This window comes from Laetiporus sulphureus, assembly GCF_001632365.1.
Source record: "Laetiporus sulphureus 93-53 unplaced genomic scaffold LAESUscaffold_8, whole genome shotgun sequence".
NCBI classification, from domain to species: domain Eukaryota; kingdom Fungi; phylum Basidiomycota; class Agaricomycetes; order Polyporales; family Laetiporaceae; genus Laetiporus; species Laetiporus sulphureus.
In genome coordinates this window covers 27,094-45,449 of record NW_024468517.1, presented here as the reverse complement: position 1 = coordinate 45,449, position 18,356 = coordinate 27,094, and the positions used below count along the sequence as shown (strand labels likewise).

Genomic DNA, 18,356 nt, shown 5'->3' with positions numbered 1-18,356 from the left:
CAGCACCTCGTACACTGCCGGAGGCGTGGCTTATCACGCCAGCGCGACGTGGTGACGGGAGTACCGAAAGCGAAGAGGGGGGTCTGAAGGAGGGCGGTGAGGACGGAGCCATCCGGGTCTTCGAATCCGAGGACCACGGATGAGCGAGCACCGTCGATTTGCTCAGGTCGACGTGCCCAGCGCGGAGGTTGGGTGATGCGGAGGCGTGCAAGCGTGGGGTTCTTCACGAGCTCGGTCGACAGAGTCGACGTCGAGTGGACAGCGTCGCCTGGAGCTGTCCTGGTGCTGACATTGCCTATGAGGATCCGAGACCACTTGACATCCCTGGAGACGTGTTGTGTCGGGTCAAGCTTGAGGGCAGCACGAAGGGTCGGGAGGTGTTCGTCAATGCGACGGTATGAGGTGGTAGCGGGAAAAGCCAGGACGATGTTGCCAGAGGAGCTCGGGTAGGCCGCGAGTGCAGCCACTCCTCCAGCAGTCGGTATCGCAGCCAGTGCTGCGTTAACCACGCTGACAAGTTGGGCGGGGGGCGTCTGAAGCAGGTGTGCCGGCGCGGAGCCAGCAAAGCGAACCACATACCTCAAGGGCTCGGGGGTGTGCTTGGGTCTGTGAGCCTTCGGGGGAGCGGGTGGGTTCGGAGTCGTCACGGGAGGAGCCGGACGAGAAGGGGCAGCTGCCGCCGCGTACGAGCGCTTCTTGGGAGTGCCACGTACCTGAGGTTTGGGAGGAGGGGGCGCCTTCGCCTGCGGCGGGGGGGCCGCAGTCGCCATTCGAGTCTCCAAGGCATCGAGCCTGGCGTCGAGGGCGGAGCAAAGGTCCTGGAGGGCCGCGGTGAGGTCGGGTCCAGTGGTCGGAGGGGGGGATAGGACAGGGGTGGGTGCTGGTCGATGGTGTGAGTCGAAGAAGGGGGGGCGGTACTTGTCCACGACAGCTCTAAGACGCTGTTTATGGAGATCGTCCAGGGCAGTGTTGTTTCGGTTCAACAGCTCGGCACGGCCGACGACTTGAAGCACTGCCTGATGAATCGCAAAGGCGGCATCGATCACAGAGTCGATGTCAGTGAGCAGCTCAGAGGGTCCCTGAACCTGCCATTGCCGTAAGGCCTGTCGGACAGCTAGTGTAAGTTTGGGGGTGTAGTCTGTGTGCACGAGTTCCGTTGACGAGGAGGACGAGCCCCCGGCGCTAGCGGAAGGAGATGGTGGTTGCGGTTCAAGATCCATGATGGTGGAAGTGTAGTGCGGCGCGAAGGCAGGAAGCAAACACGCCCTCAAACATCGTGACAAAGCCTGTCACGATTAGAGAGTTGGCGCAGTAGCGCCGGTTCCAAGGAATAGGTGACAGGTACGCCGTGATTCCATATATATATATATATATGGTAGATTTCTTGCACGCGTCCGTCCGAGTTGTCTTCACGACTATCAGGCATCATGCACATCAGTACTCAGTCGCTACATAAAGGAACTTGTGTAGAACCGAGGGCGGCCCGCTGACGGTCATCTTGCTCGCCGAAGTCGGCATGGACTGGGAGTACTTCAAGTTGCCGGACTGCAGCCAAGGCGCACATGATCCCGCAGGACGGCCGAATTACAGACCAGCGATGCCTGAACGCTGACGCCAACGGCGTACCCTCTTACGCGACGTCTGATCTCGTGATCAGCCACCCGACGAAGCCTGACCAGATCAGAGAGAAGGTCAGTTTCGCCTTAGCCAAACCCAGCCAACCGAGCAGTCGCTAATATTTTTCCTCCAGACAAATCCGGGCCCGCTTGGTATGTGTGCTGATCGTTCCCAGAGGCAATGATGAACCAAGACCCCTATGTGCATGCCTTCGGTCGCGGACGGTTCCAGGCCGGTATTCTTGTGGATCCCAAGCGGGAGTACCAGTTTGACCCGTCAGACGAGAAGAAGCTCGCCGAGTTCAGGAACAAGATTTAGTACATCTGGGACTTCAACTTCATCATTCACATTTGCCCTGACGTGTCTTCGACATAGACGGACTATCGAGAAGATGAACCAGGTTGCGCCGCAGCACTCGAGATTGCTCAAGGAGGTGAGCGGAATCAGCTTCCTCCTTCGGAATAATGTTAACTTCATGTCTGCTCGCAGACGATTATGGTGTCGAAGCCTTCCAAGCCGTTCTCGTACACAGCTAAGGACACCGTGCGCCGCGCTATCTCCTGCACATTGTCCATCTATGTCCGCCGGACTTCTCGGATCGAACCGTGAAGGCCGGGCTTCATACAAAGTGTTCGATGTGCGATGTGCGAGAGGCGCATAGCCAGGAAGAGCCGTCCGTCTCCCTCGCGTTCTCTTTCACTCTCCCTCTCCTCCGTGTCTGTGTAGCGGTGATTCAGTTGGAATGATTGAAGCTTCGTCGTCTGCGCCGCGTCCCGAGCTGAAGGCTTCGTCCTCCGAAGTGGAGAAGGACGTTGAAGAGTGCCGTGTTGAGGACCCAAACACCGAGGGCACGCTCTTCCAGTCGCGTCTTGGAGACAAGGCCCGCCGGCGTCACTTCTTCTCACCGCTGGATAAGAGTATTGCGGAGGCGGTTCATAAAGATGCCGAGACAGTCGAGTTTACTGAGGCTGAAGAGGTGCGTCTCGCCCGTCGATCATCGTGCTAATATTCAATCGTGCTACGTATGTTTTCAGCGAGCTATGAGGCGCAAGATCGATCGACGGGTCTTGTCGTTGATTATCGGAAGGTGATTACAGTTTATCCGCATGGATCCGCTGAGGCTTACGCACGATCGTCATAGCTACTTGTGTGCGTATCCACGTCATCACTATGTTCATATGTTTCAGTGGCTCATGTTCCGCGGCAACTCCGATACCTCCGTGATTCAATAGTTAATCAGTTTGGTACGTGTTCACGGATGATGTTGAATCTGAGAGATTCGATCTCACTCCATTATCCCCAGATCGAACCAACATGTAAGTTCACAACCGTGGCAGGCCGTCGCTGTTCTCACACGGTTCATAGCGGGAATGTGCACACGGTACCCGCCTTCAACGAGAACTATGTATGTGCACCAACGTTTCGAAATAGTCGTGATGCGCTTACGTCCTCATAGGGAATGACGAATAACAACAAGTGGACACTTGCATTGAGTGTATTCTACATCGGTTACTGTGAGTGCTTTCTACACCGCCTGACTCCCATTCTGACACGACCACACAGGCTTGTTGGAGATGCCTGCCAATGGTACGTCAATAGTCTAATGCCATCTCCGCGCCGCAGTAACTCTGAATATACACATACAGTCCTGCAGCGCCGCATTGGGGCCAATCGTTTGTGAGTACACGCTGTGCTCTTTCTGGGCCATCGCGGACTCATGTATGATATCTGATGATCTTCTGGTCACTTTCAGGTCCATGCAGAGTCACAAGTCCAGACAATACAGATTTTAATCCCTACTCATGGAATGAGCAAGCCAACATTTTCTTCATAGACCAACCCATCGGCGTCGGATTCTCTTATGCGGAGTATGGCGAAGCGGTTGTAAGTTCTGATGGATTCTGTACAGGAGATATTCACCTTTGATATGGTACAGAGTACGACAAATGAAGCAGCCAAGGATATCGCGGCCTTCGTCGCCATCTTTTTCGAGCATTTCAGCAAGTTCAAGGGTCGGCCGTTCCACATGGCCGGTGAATCCTACGGGGTAATAATCTCTGCTATCCATCTGTGCAATGTCGACCTATACTCATATGCTCGATTGTTCCTAGGGTCGCTACATACCCGTATTCGCGTCCGAAGTGTACGACCAGAATTCCAAGCTGGTAGAGGCTGGGATGTCTCCGATCAATTTGACCTCGATAATGATAGGTGCGTTCAACGAAAAGATATTCTACCTGAGAACTGACCTGTTGATGTAGGCAACGGCTGCACCGACTTTCCCTCCATGACGGCGTCATATTATGATATGCAATGCAAGCCGATTTCGGGCCATCCTGTACAAGATATCAAGTATGTACCAGATACTGTCTATTCATACCATGCTCTGACATTCGTGAGAGTTCCTGCATCCGGATGAAGCAAGCAGTGAGCTTCACAAGTAGCATTTGGTCTATATCTTTCCTCACTCAGTTTCTGCTAGTTGCCGCGTTGCGAGAAGTGGTTGAAGAAGTCCTGCGATGACCAGTTTGACAAAATAAGCTGCGAGGCGGCTGACCTATTTTGTGAGATGGAGTTGTCAGATCCGTATTACGCCACAGGTGAGCTGTGTTCCGATTTATCTGCATGTCTCTGTCTCATAGTTGCCGGCAGGCTACAACCCGTACGACATCAGCAAACTCTGGTGGGTGCTCTTCTTTTTGTCGCTGTGGACGTTGCTGATTTGAGAGCAGTGAAGGTCCGATTGAAGACACATTATGCTACCCAGTGACAAAGTAACACATACTCGCTCTTCAATACCGAGCAGATCACTTACCTTCGTCAGGACAATTGCCGCGTATCTTGATAAACCCAAGATCCGCTCGCTCATCGATGTCGATCCCTCACTCACGAGCAACTTCTCCGGCTGCAGTAACACCGTCGCTGTCGCGTTCTCGATGACCGACGATGCGTACTTCCCGACGCAGTACTATATCGCTGCTTTGCTCGAGCGTGGGATCCGCGCGCTAGTATACGCCGGTGCAAACGACTGGATCTGTAACTGGGTGTGTTCAAATGGCATACTAACACTTGTTGGGAGGCTCACGCGGTTTTCTCTGCTCGCTGTAGGTTGGGAACGATCGCATGGCGTTAGCGCTGGAGTGGACAGGCCAGGAGGCATTTGTCTCTCAGCCTTTGAGAGAATGGAAGATCGATGGAGCAGTAGCTGGATTGACGAGAAGCTCAGGGCCATTCACCTTCCTCACTCTGGACGGAGCGGGGCATATGGTGCGCCTTCACGTTTTCTGTGGACCTATCCAGTATTAACGGGGCATTTCGTTGAGCACAGGTTCCGTATGACAAGCCGAAGCAAGCTTTGGAGATGCTCAAGCGGTGGCTGGCACAGGAGGAGATGTAGGTGGTTTTGGCGGATACATGTGGAGATATGTTGCTGCCCAGCTTTGGGCTAGTATCCATTTCAGGATTCATACATATTTTAGAGAGAATTGTTGTCTTCGTACGGTCCCTCCTCCTGCACCTCTCACTGGTGACGAGCTTTGAAATGCAGCAACAAATGCAGAACGAGCAAGTATTGGAGAAAGTGCAGCGCTTGAGATGTAATAATAGTTCAGACTATTAAATTCGAGACGCGTGTGACAGAATTAAATTCGAGACGTTTGTGACAATTCGGAGTACATCACGCGCGTGACTCTCCCCGGCAGGCGACGGTGGCGCGACCACCTCCTTCATTGCCGACGACGACGAGCACCAGTTGCATCCATCTACACTTCTTTATCATATCTTCATCTAGTCTGTTGCCCTCTCAATGGGCCAGTCATCCTCGAGAAACCGCACTCCGCAGGCGCCCCAATACCAAGATAGCACGCATGCTGAGTCCAGTAGCGGCACCAGCACTCCGAGGACTGCATCCGCCGCAAGCAAACGATCACGACGGTCCTCTTTGCGAAGAAGCTTTCTAGGCCTTCTTCCTCACGCCAGCTCATCAGGATCGCTGCGCAGCGACCCGTCCTCGAATGCAGAAAGCACACAGCCCCCAAAGAAACGCTGGCGCTCTTCAAAACGATGGTCTAAAGCCCCTGCATCGTCGCAGCTCGCCGTAGCCGAGCTTGGGCAAGCCAGTTCGTCGAGTTCAGGAGCAACGGACATTCACGGAGACACCCCCGCTGGCACGCGTTCGTCCTCTCCGCTGCTTGCGTCCGCCTCTTGGGAAGATTCACCGGTCGGAGCGAGTGCGGACGTTCTGTCAGATGACGAGCAGCGATTGAGCCAGAGCGTTGGCGCATGGCTTAGTGGGACAGGCCCACCAGGAAATGAAGAGCGTGGCGAACAAGCCGACATGCATGACACGGTGCATGACCTTCCGGAAACTATGTATAGCGACGGCGATGTTCAGAACGCTAACGATCGTCAGGGAGAAGCGAGCGGGACGGCGACAGAAGCAGGCCCGACGGCTGAGCCTCAACCAGAAGCTCCTCGCCAGTTCCCTCCACCTGGCACACTCGTCGTCGTCCAAGGCGTCGTTAATACCACCGATGCACCTGCCCCTACAAGCAGTGGCGGATCTCCCTCTTCGCGCCGTCCTTCTCGCTCATCAACACCTCGTCCACCCTCCATCAGTATCCCCACATCTCTCCGCCGCTCAGCGTCAACCTCTACCCCTGCAGATGGCGAGCGCCACGGGACGCGAAGCCGCCTATCCTCCTTCATGTCGCGCTCGCGCGCCTCTTCTGATCTTAGACCAAACCACGAGTCGACCTCGAACCGCAACTCGGTCGTGTCATCTGACTTGTCTTCCTCGAGCACCAGTCATGAAACCGGTTCCGCAGAAGAGCCATCGTCTGCTGAGAACCACGAGGCGGCTCGGGCTGAGAACGACGGACGCCCTCGACCGTTGTCGCCTGGTAGCATCGATGTTCTAGGAACGCTTCTCAGGTGAGTATGGGAGACAGCAATTTTTGGCTTGACTGACGTACGTCTGTAGCGTTGCTGCTGCTGCGACCGCCGCGTCCCTTTTCTCTCCTGGCCTTGCGTTTCAGTCGGCTAATGGAGCAGGTAACGGACCAGGCACTACCCGTCCAATGTCGCCTACCCCGACGGCAGGCCTCGGTAACATCGGTGGTCTTGGTGGGCTTGCCGGCCTTGGCCTCGATCCTCTGAACACCAACACTGTCCCCGGCGCAACCCAGGGTCAACGGGATGGGCGCGATCGTATCCGAAATGTGTGGGAGAGTCTGCGGGAACGCCTTGGGCTAAACTCGCGGAATCCGGCATTCGGTGGCGTCAACTCTTCTCAAGGTGAGGGCGGAAACGGCTCGGGCGAGGGGCGCATGCGGCCGGGGGAAATGATGCTCGCCGAGATGGCACGTGCGCTCAACCTCGGACTAGGACTCAACGGCGAGGGTGGCTCGGCCTCCTCAACAGCATCCGACGACGCCACTGTCGTACCTTCTGACAGTGCCAGCAGCAGTGACGCGACTGTGACCCCTGCTGTCGAGGCGCCTCTCCCTCCCGAAGACAGTTTCGAACGCTTCCTCATCAACTTGCAAGCTGATCTGAGGGCCGCGCTGTCCGAAGACGGTGCGGGCGCGACGAGTCAACGCGACAGCGTGCCGCAGCCGGCTTCCGCGCCAGCTCATGAGGAGGACCAATCGGAAGCTGGTGCCATTCCCACCATCCAGGTCGAGGATACCTCCCCTGTTGAGGCCGGCGGTACGCTTTCATCTGACGAGCAAAACGATACAGACGACAATGATCTTTCTCCTTTGGCGACCATCTCGGACGACTCGGATAATGATGACGAAGAAGATGAAGAAGACAACATGCACGAGGATGATCACGAGAGGCGCTTGCCGCGCACTCCGACACCGATACCCACAGGTGCATTCCCGTTCGGTGGCGAGCATCGCCAGGGCGCGAATGGCGACCGCAGGCCACCCGGCATCAACCTCTGGCGGCTTTACCGCTTCCAACCGATACCAGCTGCTACTCTGGGCCACGCGGCTAGCACGAGCCCGACAGCCTCATCCAACTCTAACACCGAGGCTGTCCATGCTTCTGCGCCCACAGGTGCAGGCAGCGCTCCTCCTTCCTCCACCTCTCCCATCTTGCAGGCCGCAAGTTCCGAGTCAAGTGCAGTGCCCTCTACGCCGACCACGAACGCGCACGCGAACGTCGTGGTGCCTGTGATCGTCGTTGGTCTGCAATCGGTCGATATGGCGCGCACGCAGGATCGCAACCACAGTAGGCGCGACAGCGCACCGCCTGCGGATGATGGCGGGACGTCGATGGATCCCAGTGAATCTTTTGAAGACTTTGCACAGATGGCTGCCGGCAGTGCAGATGGGCAGACTGGTGGTGCCGGGCAGCCTCGTGGACGGACATGGCAATCGCGTGCTGCGAACGCACTGAGAACGTTGCGTCCTGGACGGAGAGGCGGATCGCATAGACGCTCCTCGGACACGTCAGGTGCTAGGACGTTCTTGATTTATGTCATCGGAGGTCCGTAAATTCTTTCTTTGCTGTGGTTGCAGAGACTAATTATGACAACGATCTTTTCTTGCAGGGTACTATCCTCCGAATCACCATATGGTCACTGGCTCAGACAGCCTCGATTCCTATGAAGCTCTTTGGTATGTCCCTTTCTTGTGCACTTTCAGGTCATGATCTGACTGGTGGCTCAGGGAACTTGCGGAGCTCCTTGGTCAGGTTAAACCTCCTGTCGCTACCAAAGAGGACATAGACAATTCCGGCCTGCAAATCATAAAGTCCTCTGAACTGACTCGGTACGAACAAGATGGCAAATTAGCTTCCAACTGTGTGGAGAGAGTATGTGTACTATTTCCGCCGTGATTTCGCGCTTGCTCACACTTCTTTTCCAGTGCCTGATTTGCCTAGATGGCTACGAAGCGGAGGAAGAACTTCGCTTGATGTCATGCAAACACGCGTTCCACAAGGACTGTGTCGACAAGTGGCTGCAGGTTGGCCGGAACAACTGCCCAGCATGCCGGACGAAGGTGTGTTTGTCCTCACCCGCCTGTTAGGCTATCACTCATACAGACTGCGCTTGTCAGGGTGTGTCCACCGCGGGCGATACCAGCTCTTGAGCCACCATCGCTCCTACGCTGCTCTTCATGTGTACAAAAATGACTCATCCTGCATCATGCTCTGCACGCACGTTCTCGGACCTTTCTCATCTTGGTTTGCCCATGTCACATTCACTTTTTTGCTCTCTTGTTGTTCCTACACCCTGTTGCTCTCACCTGTAGCTCAATGTCAATGGCCCCTACTCCATGTGATCGAAGTCCGTTCCCAGCCGTCGATACCGATATAATGTCTATTACGCTTTCCGAGACTGCTTGCTCTCCTCTCGGATACTGACGCTGTACGATACGATGTGATAGAGGGATATATGTTATCGTGCGAAAGCTCATATGAGATCTGTTCTGAGCGCTGGAATATCATAGGAGGCCACAACGTCCACATGGCCACACAGCGAGCACTAACGTCACAAATTGATCACGCAGTTGAGCTCATCCGGCTAGGCCGTCTTGGTTCATATCGGGAACAATGTATTGATTCTAGTCTTGCTTTTAGGCTATGACCACTAGAGGCCGCTGGCAGAACTCTGGTTCCGCTATGAGATCAGTTCTAGGTCGTTCTTGATCACCTGTTGCGGGATGTTAGAGAGAGGAGGCCATATAACCCCTCGCTGATGTTCTGCTCGAACCGTCATGTCTATCCCTTTACCTGAACCAACAACCATCATGTCTGTCGAGCCTCAGCCATTCACCATTGCCGTGCCTGATTCTGAGCTGGAGCTCCTGCACAAGAAGCTTGACCTCGTTCGTCTTCCGGATGAACTCGACGGAGCGGGGTGGGACTATGGAGCCCCCCTCGAGGATATACGTCGCCTCGTCGCACGTTGGAAGGACGGCTATGACTGGAGGAAGGCAGAGGAAGGGATCAATCAAATTCCGCAGTTCACACGCAACATCATAGTCGACGGCTTCGGGACGCTCAATATCCATTACGCCCATCAGAAGAGCTCCACTGAGAACGCAATTCCTTTGCTGTTCATCCATGGATGTGAGATGTCGCATTTGCGACTGCAGACCTCCTCTGACGAATCGAATCAGGGCCTGGGCATTTTCTCGAAGTTGGGAAGATGCTGCCGCTATTGACCGCCGCATCCCCTGACCACCCTAGCTTCCACGTTGTTGCGCTCAGTCTTCCCGGATTCGGCTTTTCGGAGGCACCCAAGAAGAAGGGTTTTGCTGGTAGACAATATGCCGAGGTTTGTCGGGGCGGCTTTGATAATGTGCGCATCCTGATCCGGCCTAATTTTGCGTCAGGTCGCCCACAGATTGATGGTTCTCTTGGGTTACGATGAATATGGTTTGTCCACCGCATCTCTTCCCATAGAGACATTAATGGATGTTCTCCTTAGTGATCCAAGGGGGTGATTGGGGTTCCTATGTATGTTGCTTCGCTCAGCGACGACGGCATGGTTGTCTTATCAAAAGCATATCAGATTGCCAAAATCATGGCTCATGTATACGGCAAAAGACATGTCAAAGCATGGCACACAAATTTCCCTACGTCAGACCATAATCTCCTGTCTTTCTGTGAGGCGCGGCTGACCTGATCTAATTTGCATCTTGCAGAGCCCCGCCTCCGAGCTTCAGGATGAGCCCCGCAAGATATCTGTCCTTTTTAATGACGCCCTTCACGTTTCGCGAACGTACCGGATTAGATCGTAGCGAGTGGTTCGAGTCCAAAGGCAGCGGATTCTTCAGGGAGCAATCCACGCAACCACAGACGATTGGGTACAGCCTGGCAGACTCACCGGTTGGCCTCCTTGCGTGGATCTACGAGAAGCTCGTTCAGTGGGCGGACGAATATCCTTGGGAGGATGACGAAGGTACGTTGGTAGCGCTATATAGATATCGCCATGCTGACACCCTCCAGTGCTGACTTGGATCTCCGTCTACTGGTTTTCCCGTGCCGGCCCCGCCGCGTCCGTTCGAATTTATTACGAGGTGATGGCCGTCGACAAGCTTCCCTTCGTGAGGTCATTGGCGAGCTCTGTTCCCCTCGGGCTGTCATTCTTCCCGAAGGAGGTACTGGTCGTTCCGAAAGCGTGAGTTACCCGGGCATCTCGGCCAGACACGCTGTTTCAACTTAATAATCCTTACTTGTGCAGATGGACTCACTTTATTGGCAACGTCGTGATGCAGTGCGAGCACGACAGCGGCGGCCATTTCGCTGCCCACGAGAGGCCAGGCGAGCTTGCGGGTGATATCCGCAGAATGTTTGCCAAGGACGGCCCGGCGTATGCGGTGGTTGAAGGGAAGAATGGTTATGAAGGACCGCCGGCTCTCCGTCCAACCAAATCGATAATCAGCAGGGCGTTCAGTAGGATGTCATCTGCTGGTTAACTGACAGGCTGTGATCTTGTATCTTCTGAACTATCACCACAGCGTGTATATTACTTGCTTGGCTCTATGGACTATCTCACGTATGACTTCCAAGAAACAATGATTGATGCCACAAAGTACATGCAGCAGCTGCAGCATCAGACAGTTAACCCGCGAGTGGCCATCTACTGACCTCCTTCCCGATCCTAATGACTATTTCTCTCACTTCGAACATGCCGATGTGCCGCGATGATAGCGAGCTTCCGAACATTCGGTTCAGGTCTGACAGGAGCGACGCAGGCAGAGAGGGTATCGTCGGGAATCGGTGAGAGCAGCTCGTCTGCGGTGGCGAAGGTTGTGATGGCTTGTTGCTATTGGATGTTTCTTCTTCTTCGGAGACCTGATTACTGATGCCGGGAGACAACTGCCGAGAACTTGGCGGTGAGGTTGGGGTGCTTGAGCTGAAGTTCCTGTCTTTCTCAATTGTGCGCGGGTGATCCAACAGAGCCCAGGCAATAGAGATGTGGAATCGAGGCTTGCTATAGAACTCTTGTTGTTTGATTGCGAGGAGCGTTGGAACTAATGCATCGGAAAGTGCCTTAAGCTGTATACACTCAATAAGCTTTTGTAGATACCCTTAAAGACACCATACCTCTTGATGTCCGGCGCCAATTTCAGCGGTAAGGAATGTGCGAGTACGTTCGTCGTTTATGAGTTCGGAGAACGATGCAAATGACGCGTTGAATCTATAGTATACCATTAGCCCCACTATTTTCAGTCAGCAGTCGCGCTTCATCAAACTAGTGGTACTCACGTCTGATTACATTGTGCTATTGCTTTGACCGCACGCTTCAAGTCTTCTCGTTGGTGCGCGCGGAGATATGTTGGTCTAGTTAGTGAAATGTGAAGCTCAAGGCCTCCATCGCCATGCTCAAGTTTTGACACACGCGCTTCGCTGCTCTTCTCGGCGGGGCTGTCGAAGTTTTGCTCTCCGATAGGATGCAGTGAGGGTATGACCGTCTTCGCATATGCATAAGACTGCTTGACAACCTTGCGAAGAGGAGATCGCGCGTCCAAGATCAGCGGAACATAGACGTAGGCAGCAAATTGACCTTCGACATGAGGTGTGGTACGAATGCGACCTTGATGAAGAGCCGGGCTGTCCAAAGGTATGTGAGGAGTGAGGGATGAAGGAAGCTCTGGAAGTCTCCTGTATCATGACAGCTTCAACTGGGGGAACAGGAGGGCGAACGACTCGTGCCGACCTTTTCTTTCGAGGTGCCACGGACGCAGAATTTTCGGAGTCGTTTTCGTCCGAGCTGCTGTATGATACCAGCGAGACAGGTCGTCGCATTATTGATTCTTACAAGTTGAAGGAAGGAAGGAGAAAACGGAAGCAATCTTGCGATCTGACCTGGGCCGCTGTGCAATGAATTTGTGATCAGCCAGCTCAGAGCTGGCACCTGGGCGCCAGTCAAACAAAAGTTAAGCGCTAGTTCGACTCGGTCTCGTGACCGTGTTCCTCGGCCGCGGCGCGTATACTACCGCCGCGGGACTCTGGCCGCCATTAAACCCAGGTCAGATGCCCAAGCGCCTCTTAAATTGGATCCTCGTTTGCCGTGAAGGAGGTCATATGGACATGGAACGGGATTTCCGATTTCGGCGAACATTGCAGCTTGGTTCCGACGACGAGGACGTTGCAGGAGCAAGATGAGCGAAATCCATGGGCCAGGAGGCCCTCTGCCCCCAATTCCGGACAATTTGACTGTCGTTCAATTCATGCTGGACCACCATCATACTTCTAGACCTCCTGTCAAACAGTCTAATGCATGGCTGATTGAGGACGCCACGGAGAGGAGGATAACGCTTGACGAGGTACGACGGCACAATGTCTCTCGTCCACGTCCTTTCAAATGTCTTTCACGTCTGTTAGATTCGGACCCGAGTGTATGGTTTGGCAAACGCGCTGAGCTCGCTTTGGGGCATTAGTAAGTGCTGCTATTGTGTCAATGTCCGCTTCTCTCTCTCATGCGCGATCATGCAGAAGAGGATGATGTCGGTGAGTCGCAAGTGAAACGGGCGAACTACTATAAAGTCATTCACCAGCTGTACAGTCTGTATATTCAGCCCAAATCACGTCGGTGAGTAAATGATGTATATGACGTGATGAGTGCTCACTCTTCATCAGACTATGCGATTTCTATCTGGTGATGCACTAGCATTTGCCTGTATCCTTGTAGAGCGTGGGCTCATGCCTCTCTGTCAGGGCTGTTCATAGACTGGGAGCAACACTGACGTATGCATTCCTCCTCAACGTGTCTATGATGTGCCTCATTCACCGCTAACAGAACTTCCAACCCCGCTTTCACCGCTGACGAACTAGAATACCAACTCACTAAGACCAAGGCTAAGGCTATGATCGTTCACCCGCTAAACCTCAAAGTAGCTCTCGATGTCGCGCAATCCACTGGAATCCCGAACGACCGCATTGTAGTCTTTGATGATCAGCAAGGCGACTTGACTGGTCCATATCCTAGAATCAGCGAGCTCGTGGCGGACGGTCTATCGAAACCTCCTGCATTCGTCGAACGAAAACTGAAGCCGGGCGAGGGAAAGACAAAGTTGGCGTTCCTGAGCCTTTCGAGTGGAACCACGGGGCGGCCGAAAGTGAGCCGTTTGTGTCCTCTGAGCGTGGCTCGACGACCAATCACTTCTCAGGCGGTTTGTATACCGCACCATTCACCGATTGCGAATGTCATACAGATGGCGCATCTGGCCAATCAGCAGATCGCACCATGGGAGAAGAGAGCGTATCGCCCAGGAGACATTGCCATGGCCTGTTCGTATCTTTCGACTGCTGGTGGGATAAGCTGAGCCAACCTCCGACATAGTGCTGCCGTTCTATCGTAATGGATCCTAGCACCTTCTCCTCTTTGCTGTGATTTCTGAGTTTACTATATGCAGACATCTATGGGCTCGTGGTTATCATGCACTTTGCAATATTCTATGGGGTACTGTCACTTCACCAGCACACATGACAAATTGTCTCATGAGCCTGGCTCACAGATGACATTGGTGGTTATCCCGAAGTTCAACTTCGTTGACATGCTTAAGAGCATCGAGCGCCATCGAATCAACTATATACCGTACGCGGTTCGTTTTGGCCCGATATGCCAATACTGACAATCATAGCAGAGTTGTTCCTCCTATAGTAGTCATGCTCTGCAAGGTTCGTACGGACGTGGCATTTGAACGATGGGTGCTGACGGTTGCTTCCAGCATCCTGCAGTCAAGGACCATGACTTAAGCTCGCTGCGGACAATGAAGAGCGGTTCAGCGCCTCTTACAGCGGAGGTTATACGGCAGCTGAGTGTGAAACTGCCGCATTTGAGTATTGGTCAGTCCTACGGTGCGTTATCTCTCATTATATCAGCATTCAGTTTATTCAATGCGCTCATCGCTGACAGGGATGACCGAAACCTGCACCACCGTCACTTTTCCTCAGCTCGAGCAGAAGATCGGTACTCCGGGCAGCGCGGGGAGGCTCCTTCCCGGGGTCATAGCACGCGTGATCGATCCAGACGGGAACCTCCTTGGGTACGGCCAACCGGGACAGCTAGTTGTCTATAGTCCGGCCAACTCCCTTGGATACCTAAACAACGAGCAAGCGTACGTATTCATTGTCATTGGACCTTCTGCCGCGAGATGACATGGCATGGTTACCAGGACCAAGGAGACCTTCGTCGATGGGTATGTCTTCGCTATTGCTTGCTAGCACCCATGGCGACCGAACAACTTTAGGTGGATATATACAGGGGACGAGGTGATCATTAATGAGCAGGCAGACGTCTTCGTTGTCGATCGTTTAAAGGTAAGTCTCTCTCGAAGTCGAAGATTATATTAGCACGGAGTGATACCTGCACATTCCAGGAGCTCATCAAGGTCAAGGGTTTCCAAGGTCGGTATCTGGGTTCATTGGACCCTTTGTGATGATGTTCAGTTTCTATTTCCGCAGTGGCACCGGCGGAATTGGAAGGGCATCTGCTTGACCACCCGGACGTCTCCGACGTCTGTGTTGTCGGCATTCCAGACGAATACAGTGGCGAGGTTCCTTTGGCATTTGTAGTGCCTAGTTCCCGGGCCGTGGAGCGAATGGAGAAAGATCAGGCTGAGATAGCAAACATCAAGGCATCGTTGAAGACGGCAGGTCTGAACTTGTCCATTGCATGCGGGAGGTCTGACTTCTGCAGCCAGCATGTCGCAGCTGCGAAAGTGCACTACAAGCATCTTGCGGGCGGTGTTGAGTTCATCGATGCGATACCGAAGAACCCGAGCGGCAAGCTGCTCCGTCGGTTCCTGCGGGATCGCGCGAAGAAGATGCAAATGGAGGGGAAACTGTCACCGGTGGTGAAGGCCAGGCTCTGACCGTGCTCTGAGCGCACAATGGGTGAGATTGAACCACGTGTCTGCCTGGTTCCCGGCACAATGTATGATCTAGAACAGCATGTCCCCAGTCAATACAATCACCTTCTGAGGTGGTATCAGGCGCTGTGGGTCGGGGTTTCATTCCAAACCGCTGGCTTCATTGAGATTGCGCGGGGAGCTCGGCTTTCGCAGACGCTCTGTCGACATACGCGACAAGGAAAAGATTGATAAGATTAATTTCCGTTCAAAATATCCTACATGGACGTTAATAGCCATCTCGCAGAGTTGTAGGTACTCAGGAAGGTCTCTGACTGCGGCATGCGTGATAACCCCCCCCCCCCCGGGGGATATCGTCTTGCACGTCGTCGCCGTAGGTTGGGCTCTGCAAAAACCGGGGTGCGAACGCAAGCAATGGGCGATGTATTTCAGCGAATTGCTCAGGGGCATTTGTCACCTCATTCGGCTGCGACTGCCATGTTCTCGCAAAGGCGTATCAAGCAGTGCCGGTCTAGCGCACTAATATCGGATTGAATTATCGAACCAAGAATAGGAGTCTTGACACCGTTGTTCAGCTTGTCCTTGGGCCACGACATGGTCAACATTCGGGGCCAGTTAAGTCAGAGCGCGCGCAGTGCTAGATCATTAAGCAAGCCCTCATATATGTTGCGCGGTGAGGATCCTCGCGGTCTGGCTGGCAAGTACGGGAATGCATGAGCTAGACAGGACATACCGTTTCTCGTCTGTTAAAGGCCGCACGGTTTTCTGCCATCCGATGTCAACACTGTCATATGTTCTAACCAGCCGCTACATACGCGTTCAGGCGGAGTATGGCAGAATGTCTTTTAAGACTAGCCAATAAGTTAGTATACGGAGGGAATCAGATACTTAGACTCGTCGACTGGCGCAGTGAATTCCGGTGTCAGGGACCCCAGGTGGGTGGCATCGTGCAGTATGAAGACCAACAGGTGTCGAACTTGTCGCGGTGGCGCTAATTTTCTTTGTCCTCTTGGTTGACAAGTTCTCGCTTCCATGCACTTCTCCTGTACGACACCATGGCCAGAGCTGCAGATTAAATAACAGACAAGAAGGTGTGAAAGGAAGCCCTCCAAGTCGTCAGTGAAGCCCGCCCCATGAAGGAGTTTCTCAAGAAGCCGATATCCTCGAAGAAGATTGTGGCGAAAATCGAAAATCCACTGGCAGGAATATAAGATCATCCGTTCGCGCTGGATCTATCTACCAGATATGAGTTAGGGATAGAAGAAGCCGCGGCAATCGGCAGGAATGGAGGTGAACGGCAACAAGAAATATCCAGAGAGCGAGGAGAAGAAGCCCGCACCGAGAGGACGGCCAAACAATGTATGTGATCAGTCCGCTGTTAGTCGTGCCTCACAAGACAGCTGAGCCCGCTGGACTTCTCTTTTGAAGGCCACTGCGCCGCAGAGTAATGATGAGGAGAGCAGCGAGGAGGATAAGGCAGACGAGGAGGAGAGCCAAGAGAAGTTGAAATGACCGACGCGACCACGTGCAAGTCGATAAAGATTACATTCCGCGATAGTTGGCCTAGCTTTCTTCATGATCACTTGCCTTCGAGGATAGATGGCGTTACAGCTCCCGAAAAGTGAAGATGGGTGATGAAAGAAAGAATGCGGATGAACTTGCGCAGGGGTACTGGAGGAACCAGCCCGACAATGTGGATGGACATGCCAGGGCCGCACCTTACTAGTTCTACGTTCTGTCGCTATCGCTGGACGAAAATGCGATCCTTGACATCCGAAGTAACGATGTTCTCGTCCTGCAACCTCACCAGCATATGTTCGATCGGGCGTGGCATCTCTATTACTAGCTTGCGGAAACCTCCACGAGTGGTCCTAATTACTGGGCGACCTGGTTTCGGTAGGAGTTGCAGTGGTCATCAGTTTTCATGCATAAGCAATTGATGTTTGATTTCATGCCAGATTCAAGCATCTAACTGCGATATACCCTCATCTGGCTGTTGAAAAAGCAACAAGACATCCTGTTGTTTTATAAGGAGGTGACTCATCTTTTCTAACATCGTGGTGTTTATGACATGCGGAGCAGTATCTATGGCGACAATCTTCCATGGCCCCCCAAATTCCAATTTGTTCTGGGCCTGATCGATCCCGACAACCTCGTTGAAGAACCCAAACCTTCATTAACTAAGCTGGCTGATCTTCCCTGTCAAAGCCACGTCTCCGAATCCCAACAGCTGCCGCCAGTTTCTCAAGCAAAGGGGAGAATTAACGTGGGGTGAGCTCTACACATGGGAAGAACGTGTGGCGGGGTGCGCTGAGCTCTGGTCGTCTGGCCGAGGCACTCTCACTGATTACTCGTCATTGCGGGCTCAAGGTACATGATGAATTCGAAATTTTGATGGAGAAGCGGATGCTGGACGTGCTCTCGCAGAAACTGAAGGACGTGCCCGTTATGCCGCTAAGAAAACTATTGTGAACGCACCTGACCACGCCACCAAATTATATGACTACTCCTCCACACGCGATATCTACCAAAAAATCCTTGCACCGTCTAAGGTGAAGAAGACGTTGGGGAGTGCATCTCTGGAAGACCGCGAAAGACCTTGGAGTTCCACACAGGCCGGCAGGCCTGGCCAAGCATTCCATCATCTAATCATTCTGGTGGTCATCTCGACTGACAAGTTGACTCTTTCCACATCGAGTTCGAGACAAGCATCTAACTGAAAAGGTCAAGATGCGTTCATGGAACCACTAGCATGTCGCAACATGCCGATTTACTGCTCTTTCACTTAATTGCCGAGACTTCTTTGTTCTGTGGGTGAGTTTTCAAGGCTTTTGTGCATGATCTTCTATTCCGCCACGCGTTATCACTTTCTGAGTACCTTCCCCACTTCTCCCCATACAA

General features: G+C 53.4%; 8 protein-coding genes across 8 annotated transcripts; 6 read left to right on the top strand and 2 right to left on the bottom strand.

Annotated features, from left to right (window-relative positions):
- Nucleotides 1–13: 13 nt before the first annotated feature.
- On the bottom strand, nucleotides 14–1,220 carry LAESUDRAFT_756748 (uncharacterized protein; the record flags this gene model as incomplete). The annotated part of the gene is made up of 1 exon (XM_040912208.1): nucleotides 14–1,220. A coding segment is annotated over one exon (1,207 nt), but the record flags the coding sequence as incomplete, so codon positions are not given.
- Nucleotides 1,221–2,120: 900 nt separating this feature from the next.
- Nucleotides 2,121–3,476, top strand: LAESUDRAFT_537947 (uncharacterized protein). Its single transcript, XM_040902859.1, has 10 exons — nucleotides 2,121–2,593; nucleotides 2,652–2,704; nucleotides 2,759–2,766; nucleotides 2,850–2,861; nucleotides 2,921–2,933; nucleotides 2,983–3,022; nucleotides 3,074–3,131; nucleotides 3,181–3,204; nucleotides 3,264–3,298; nucleotides 3,362–3,476. Exons 1-9 carry the CDS (start codon nucleotides 2,360–2,362, stop codon nucleotides 3,296–3,298), a joined length of 477 nt encoding a protein of 158 aa, XP_040766839.1. The 5' UTR covers nucleotides 2,121–2,359; the 3' UTR covers nucleotides 3,362–3,476.
- Nucleotides 3,349–5,014, top strand: LAESUDRAFT_647151 (alpha/beta-hydrolase; the record flags this gene model as incomplete). Its single annotated transcript, XM_040904038.1, has 11 exons — nucleotides 3,349–3,501; nucleotides 3,554–3,664; nucleotides 3,729–3,828; nucleotides 3,879–3,969; nucleotides 4,020–4,044; nucleotides 4,100–4,217; nucleotides 4,270–4,300; nucleotides 4,350–4,391; nucleotides 4,442–4,661; nucleotides 4,726–4,884; nucleotides 4,946–5,014. The coding sequence occupies 11 exons, from the start codon at nucleotides 3,349–3,351 to the stop codon at nucleotides 5,012–5,014; spliced, it is 1,119 nt and encodes a 372-aa protein (XP_040766838.1).
- A 309-nt stretch (nucleotides 5,015–5,323) lies between these two features.
- On the top strand, nucleotides 5,324–8,773 carry LAESUDRAFT_537861 (uncharacterized protein). The gene is made up of 5 exons (XM_040902858.1): nucleotides 5,324–6,549; nucleotides 6,599–8,115; nucleotides 8,180–8,246; nucleotides 8,298–8,442; nucleotides 8,496–8,773. The coding sequence occupies exons 1-5, from the start codon at nucleotides 5,423–5,425 to the stop codon at nucleotides 8,655–8,657; spliced, it is 3,018 nt and encodes a 1,005-aa protein (XP_040766837.1). The 5' UTR covers nucleotides 5,324–5,422; the 3' UTR covers nucleotides 8,658–8,773.
- Nucleotides 8,774–9,220: 447 nt separating this feature from the next.
- LAESUDRAFT_722797 (alpha/beta-hydrolase) lies at nucleotides 9,221–11,218 on the top strand. The gene is made up of 8 exons (XM_040908277.1): nucleotides 9,221–9,702; nucleotides 9,753–9,910; nucleotides 9,969–10,011; nucleotides 10,064–10,092; nucleotides 10,148–10,215; nucleotides 10,281–10,537; nucleotides 10,585–10,756; nucleotides 10,820–11,218. Exons 1-8 carry the CDS (start codon nucleotides 9,348–9,350, stop codon nucleotides 11,052–11,054), a joined length of 1,317 nt encoding a protein of 438 aa, XP_040766836.1. The 5' UTR covers nucleotides 9,221–9,347; the 3' UTR covers nucleotides 11,055–11,218.
- LAESUDRAFT_801703 (uncharacterized protein) lies at nucleotides 11,169–12,387 on the bottom strand (the record flags this gene model as incomplete). Its single annotated transcript, XM_040914002.1, has 4 exons — nucleotides 11,169–11,637; nucleotides 11,686–11,779; nucleotides 11,848–12,240; nucleotides 12,299–12,387. The coding sequence occupies 4 exons, from the start codon at nucleotides 12,385–12,387 to the stop codon at nucleotides 11,200–11,202; spliced, it is 1,014 nt and encodes a 337-aa protein (XP_040766835.1). The 3' UTR covers nucleotides 11,169–11,199.
- Nucleotides 12,388–12,617: 230 nt separating this feature from the next.
- On the top strand, nucleotides 12,618–15,775 carry LAESUDRAFT_695662 (amp dependent CoA ligase). Its single transcript, XM_040906248.1, has 19 exons — nucleotides 12,618–12,908; nucleotides 12,967–13,021; nucleotides 13,078–13,092; nucleotides 13,148–13,174; nucleotides 13,222–13,235; nucleotides 13,295–13,329; nucleotides 13,382–13,700; nucleotides 13,752–13,872; nucleotides 13,925–13,939; nucleotides 13,998–14,044; nucleotides 14,100–14,179; nucleotides 14,229–14,262; nucleotides 14,313–14,442; nucleotides 14,501–14,702; nucleotides 14,760–14,783; nucleotides 14,835–14,904; nucleotides 14,964–14,991; nucleotides 15,049–15,236; nucleotides 15,288–15,775. Exons 1-19 carry the CDS (start codon nucleotides 12,744–12,746, stop codon nucleotides 15,456–15,458), a joined length of 1,740 nt encoding a protein of 579 aa, XP_040766834.1. The 5' UTR covers nucleotides 12,618–12,743; the 3' UTR covers nucleotides 15,459–15,775.
- A 964-nt stretch (nucleotides 15,776–16,739) lies between these two features.
- Nucleotides 16,740–16,967, top strand: LAESUDRAFT_756743 (uncharacterized protein; the record flags this gene model as incomplete). Its single annotated transcript, XM_040912207.1, has 2 exons — nucleotides 16,740–16,814; nucleotides 16,884–16,967. The coding sequence occupies 2 exons, from the start codon at nucleotides 16,740–16,742 to the stop codon at nucleotides 16,965–16,967; spliced, it is 159 nt and encodes a 52-aa protein (XP_040766833.1).
- Between the last annotated feature and the right edge of the window lie 1,389 nt (nucleotides 16,968–18,356).

Excerpts from the sequence above, each read along its gene's own strand:
- LAESUDRAFT_722797 (XM_040908277.1), top strand. The coding sequence starts at position 9,348 with ATGTCTATCCCTTTACCTGAACCAACAACCATCATGTCTGTCGAGCCT. Across the intron at positions 10,012-10,063 it reads CTTGGGTTACGATGAATATG|TGATCCAAGGGGGTGATTGG; the intron begins GTTTGTCCACCG and ends TGTTCTCCTTAG. Across the intron at positions 10,093-10,147 it reads GGGGTGATTGGGGTTCCTAT|ATTGCCAAAATCATGGCTCA; the intron begins GTATGTTGCTTC and ends AAAGCATATCAG.
- LAESUDRAFT_537861 (XM_040902858.1), top strand. The coding sequence starts at position 5,423 with ATGGGCCAGTCATCCTCGAGAAACCGCACTCCGCAGGCGCCCCAATAC. Across the intron at positions 6,550-6,598 it reads GTTCTAGGAACGCTTCTCAG|CGTTGCTGCTGCTGCGACCG; the intron begins GTGAGTATGGGA and ends GTACGTCTGTAG. Across the intron at positions 8,116-8,179 it reads CTTGATTTATGTCATCGGAG|GGTACTATCCTCCGAATCAC; the intron begins GTCCGTAAATTC and ends CTTTTCTTGCAG.
- LAESUDRAFT_695662 (XM_040906248.1), top strand. The coding sequence starts at position 12,744 with ATGAGCGAAATCCATGGGCCAGGAGGCCCTCTGCCCCCAATTCCGGAC. Across the intron at positions 12,909-12,966 it reads GGAGGATAACGCTTGACGAG|ATTCGGACCCGAGTGTATGG; the intron begins GTACGACGGCAC and ends CACGTCTGTTAG. Across the intron at positions 14,263-14,312 it reads TAGTAGTCATGCTCTGCAAG|CATCCTGCAGTCAAGGACCA; the intron begins GTTCGTACGGAC and ends GGTTGCTTCCAG.
- LAESUDRAFT_537947 (XM_040902859.1), top strand. The coding sequence starts at position 2,360 with ATGATTGAAGCTTCGTCGTCTGCGCCGCGTCCCGAGCTGAAGGCTTCG. Across the intron at positions 3,023-3,073 it reads CCGCCTTCAACGAGAACTAT|GGAATGACGAATAACAACAA; the intron begins GTATGTGCACCA and ends ACGTCCTCATAG. Across the intron at positions 3,132-3,180 it reads TGTATTCTACATCGGTTACT|GCTTGTTGGAGATGCCTGCC; the intron begins GTGAGTGCTTTC and ends ACGACCACACAG.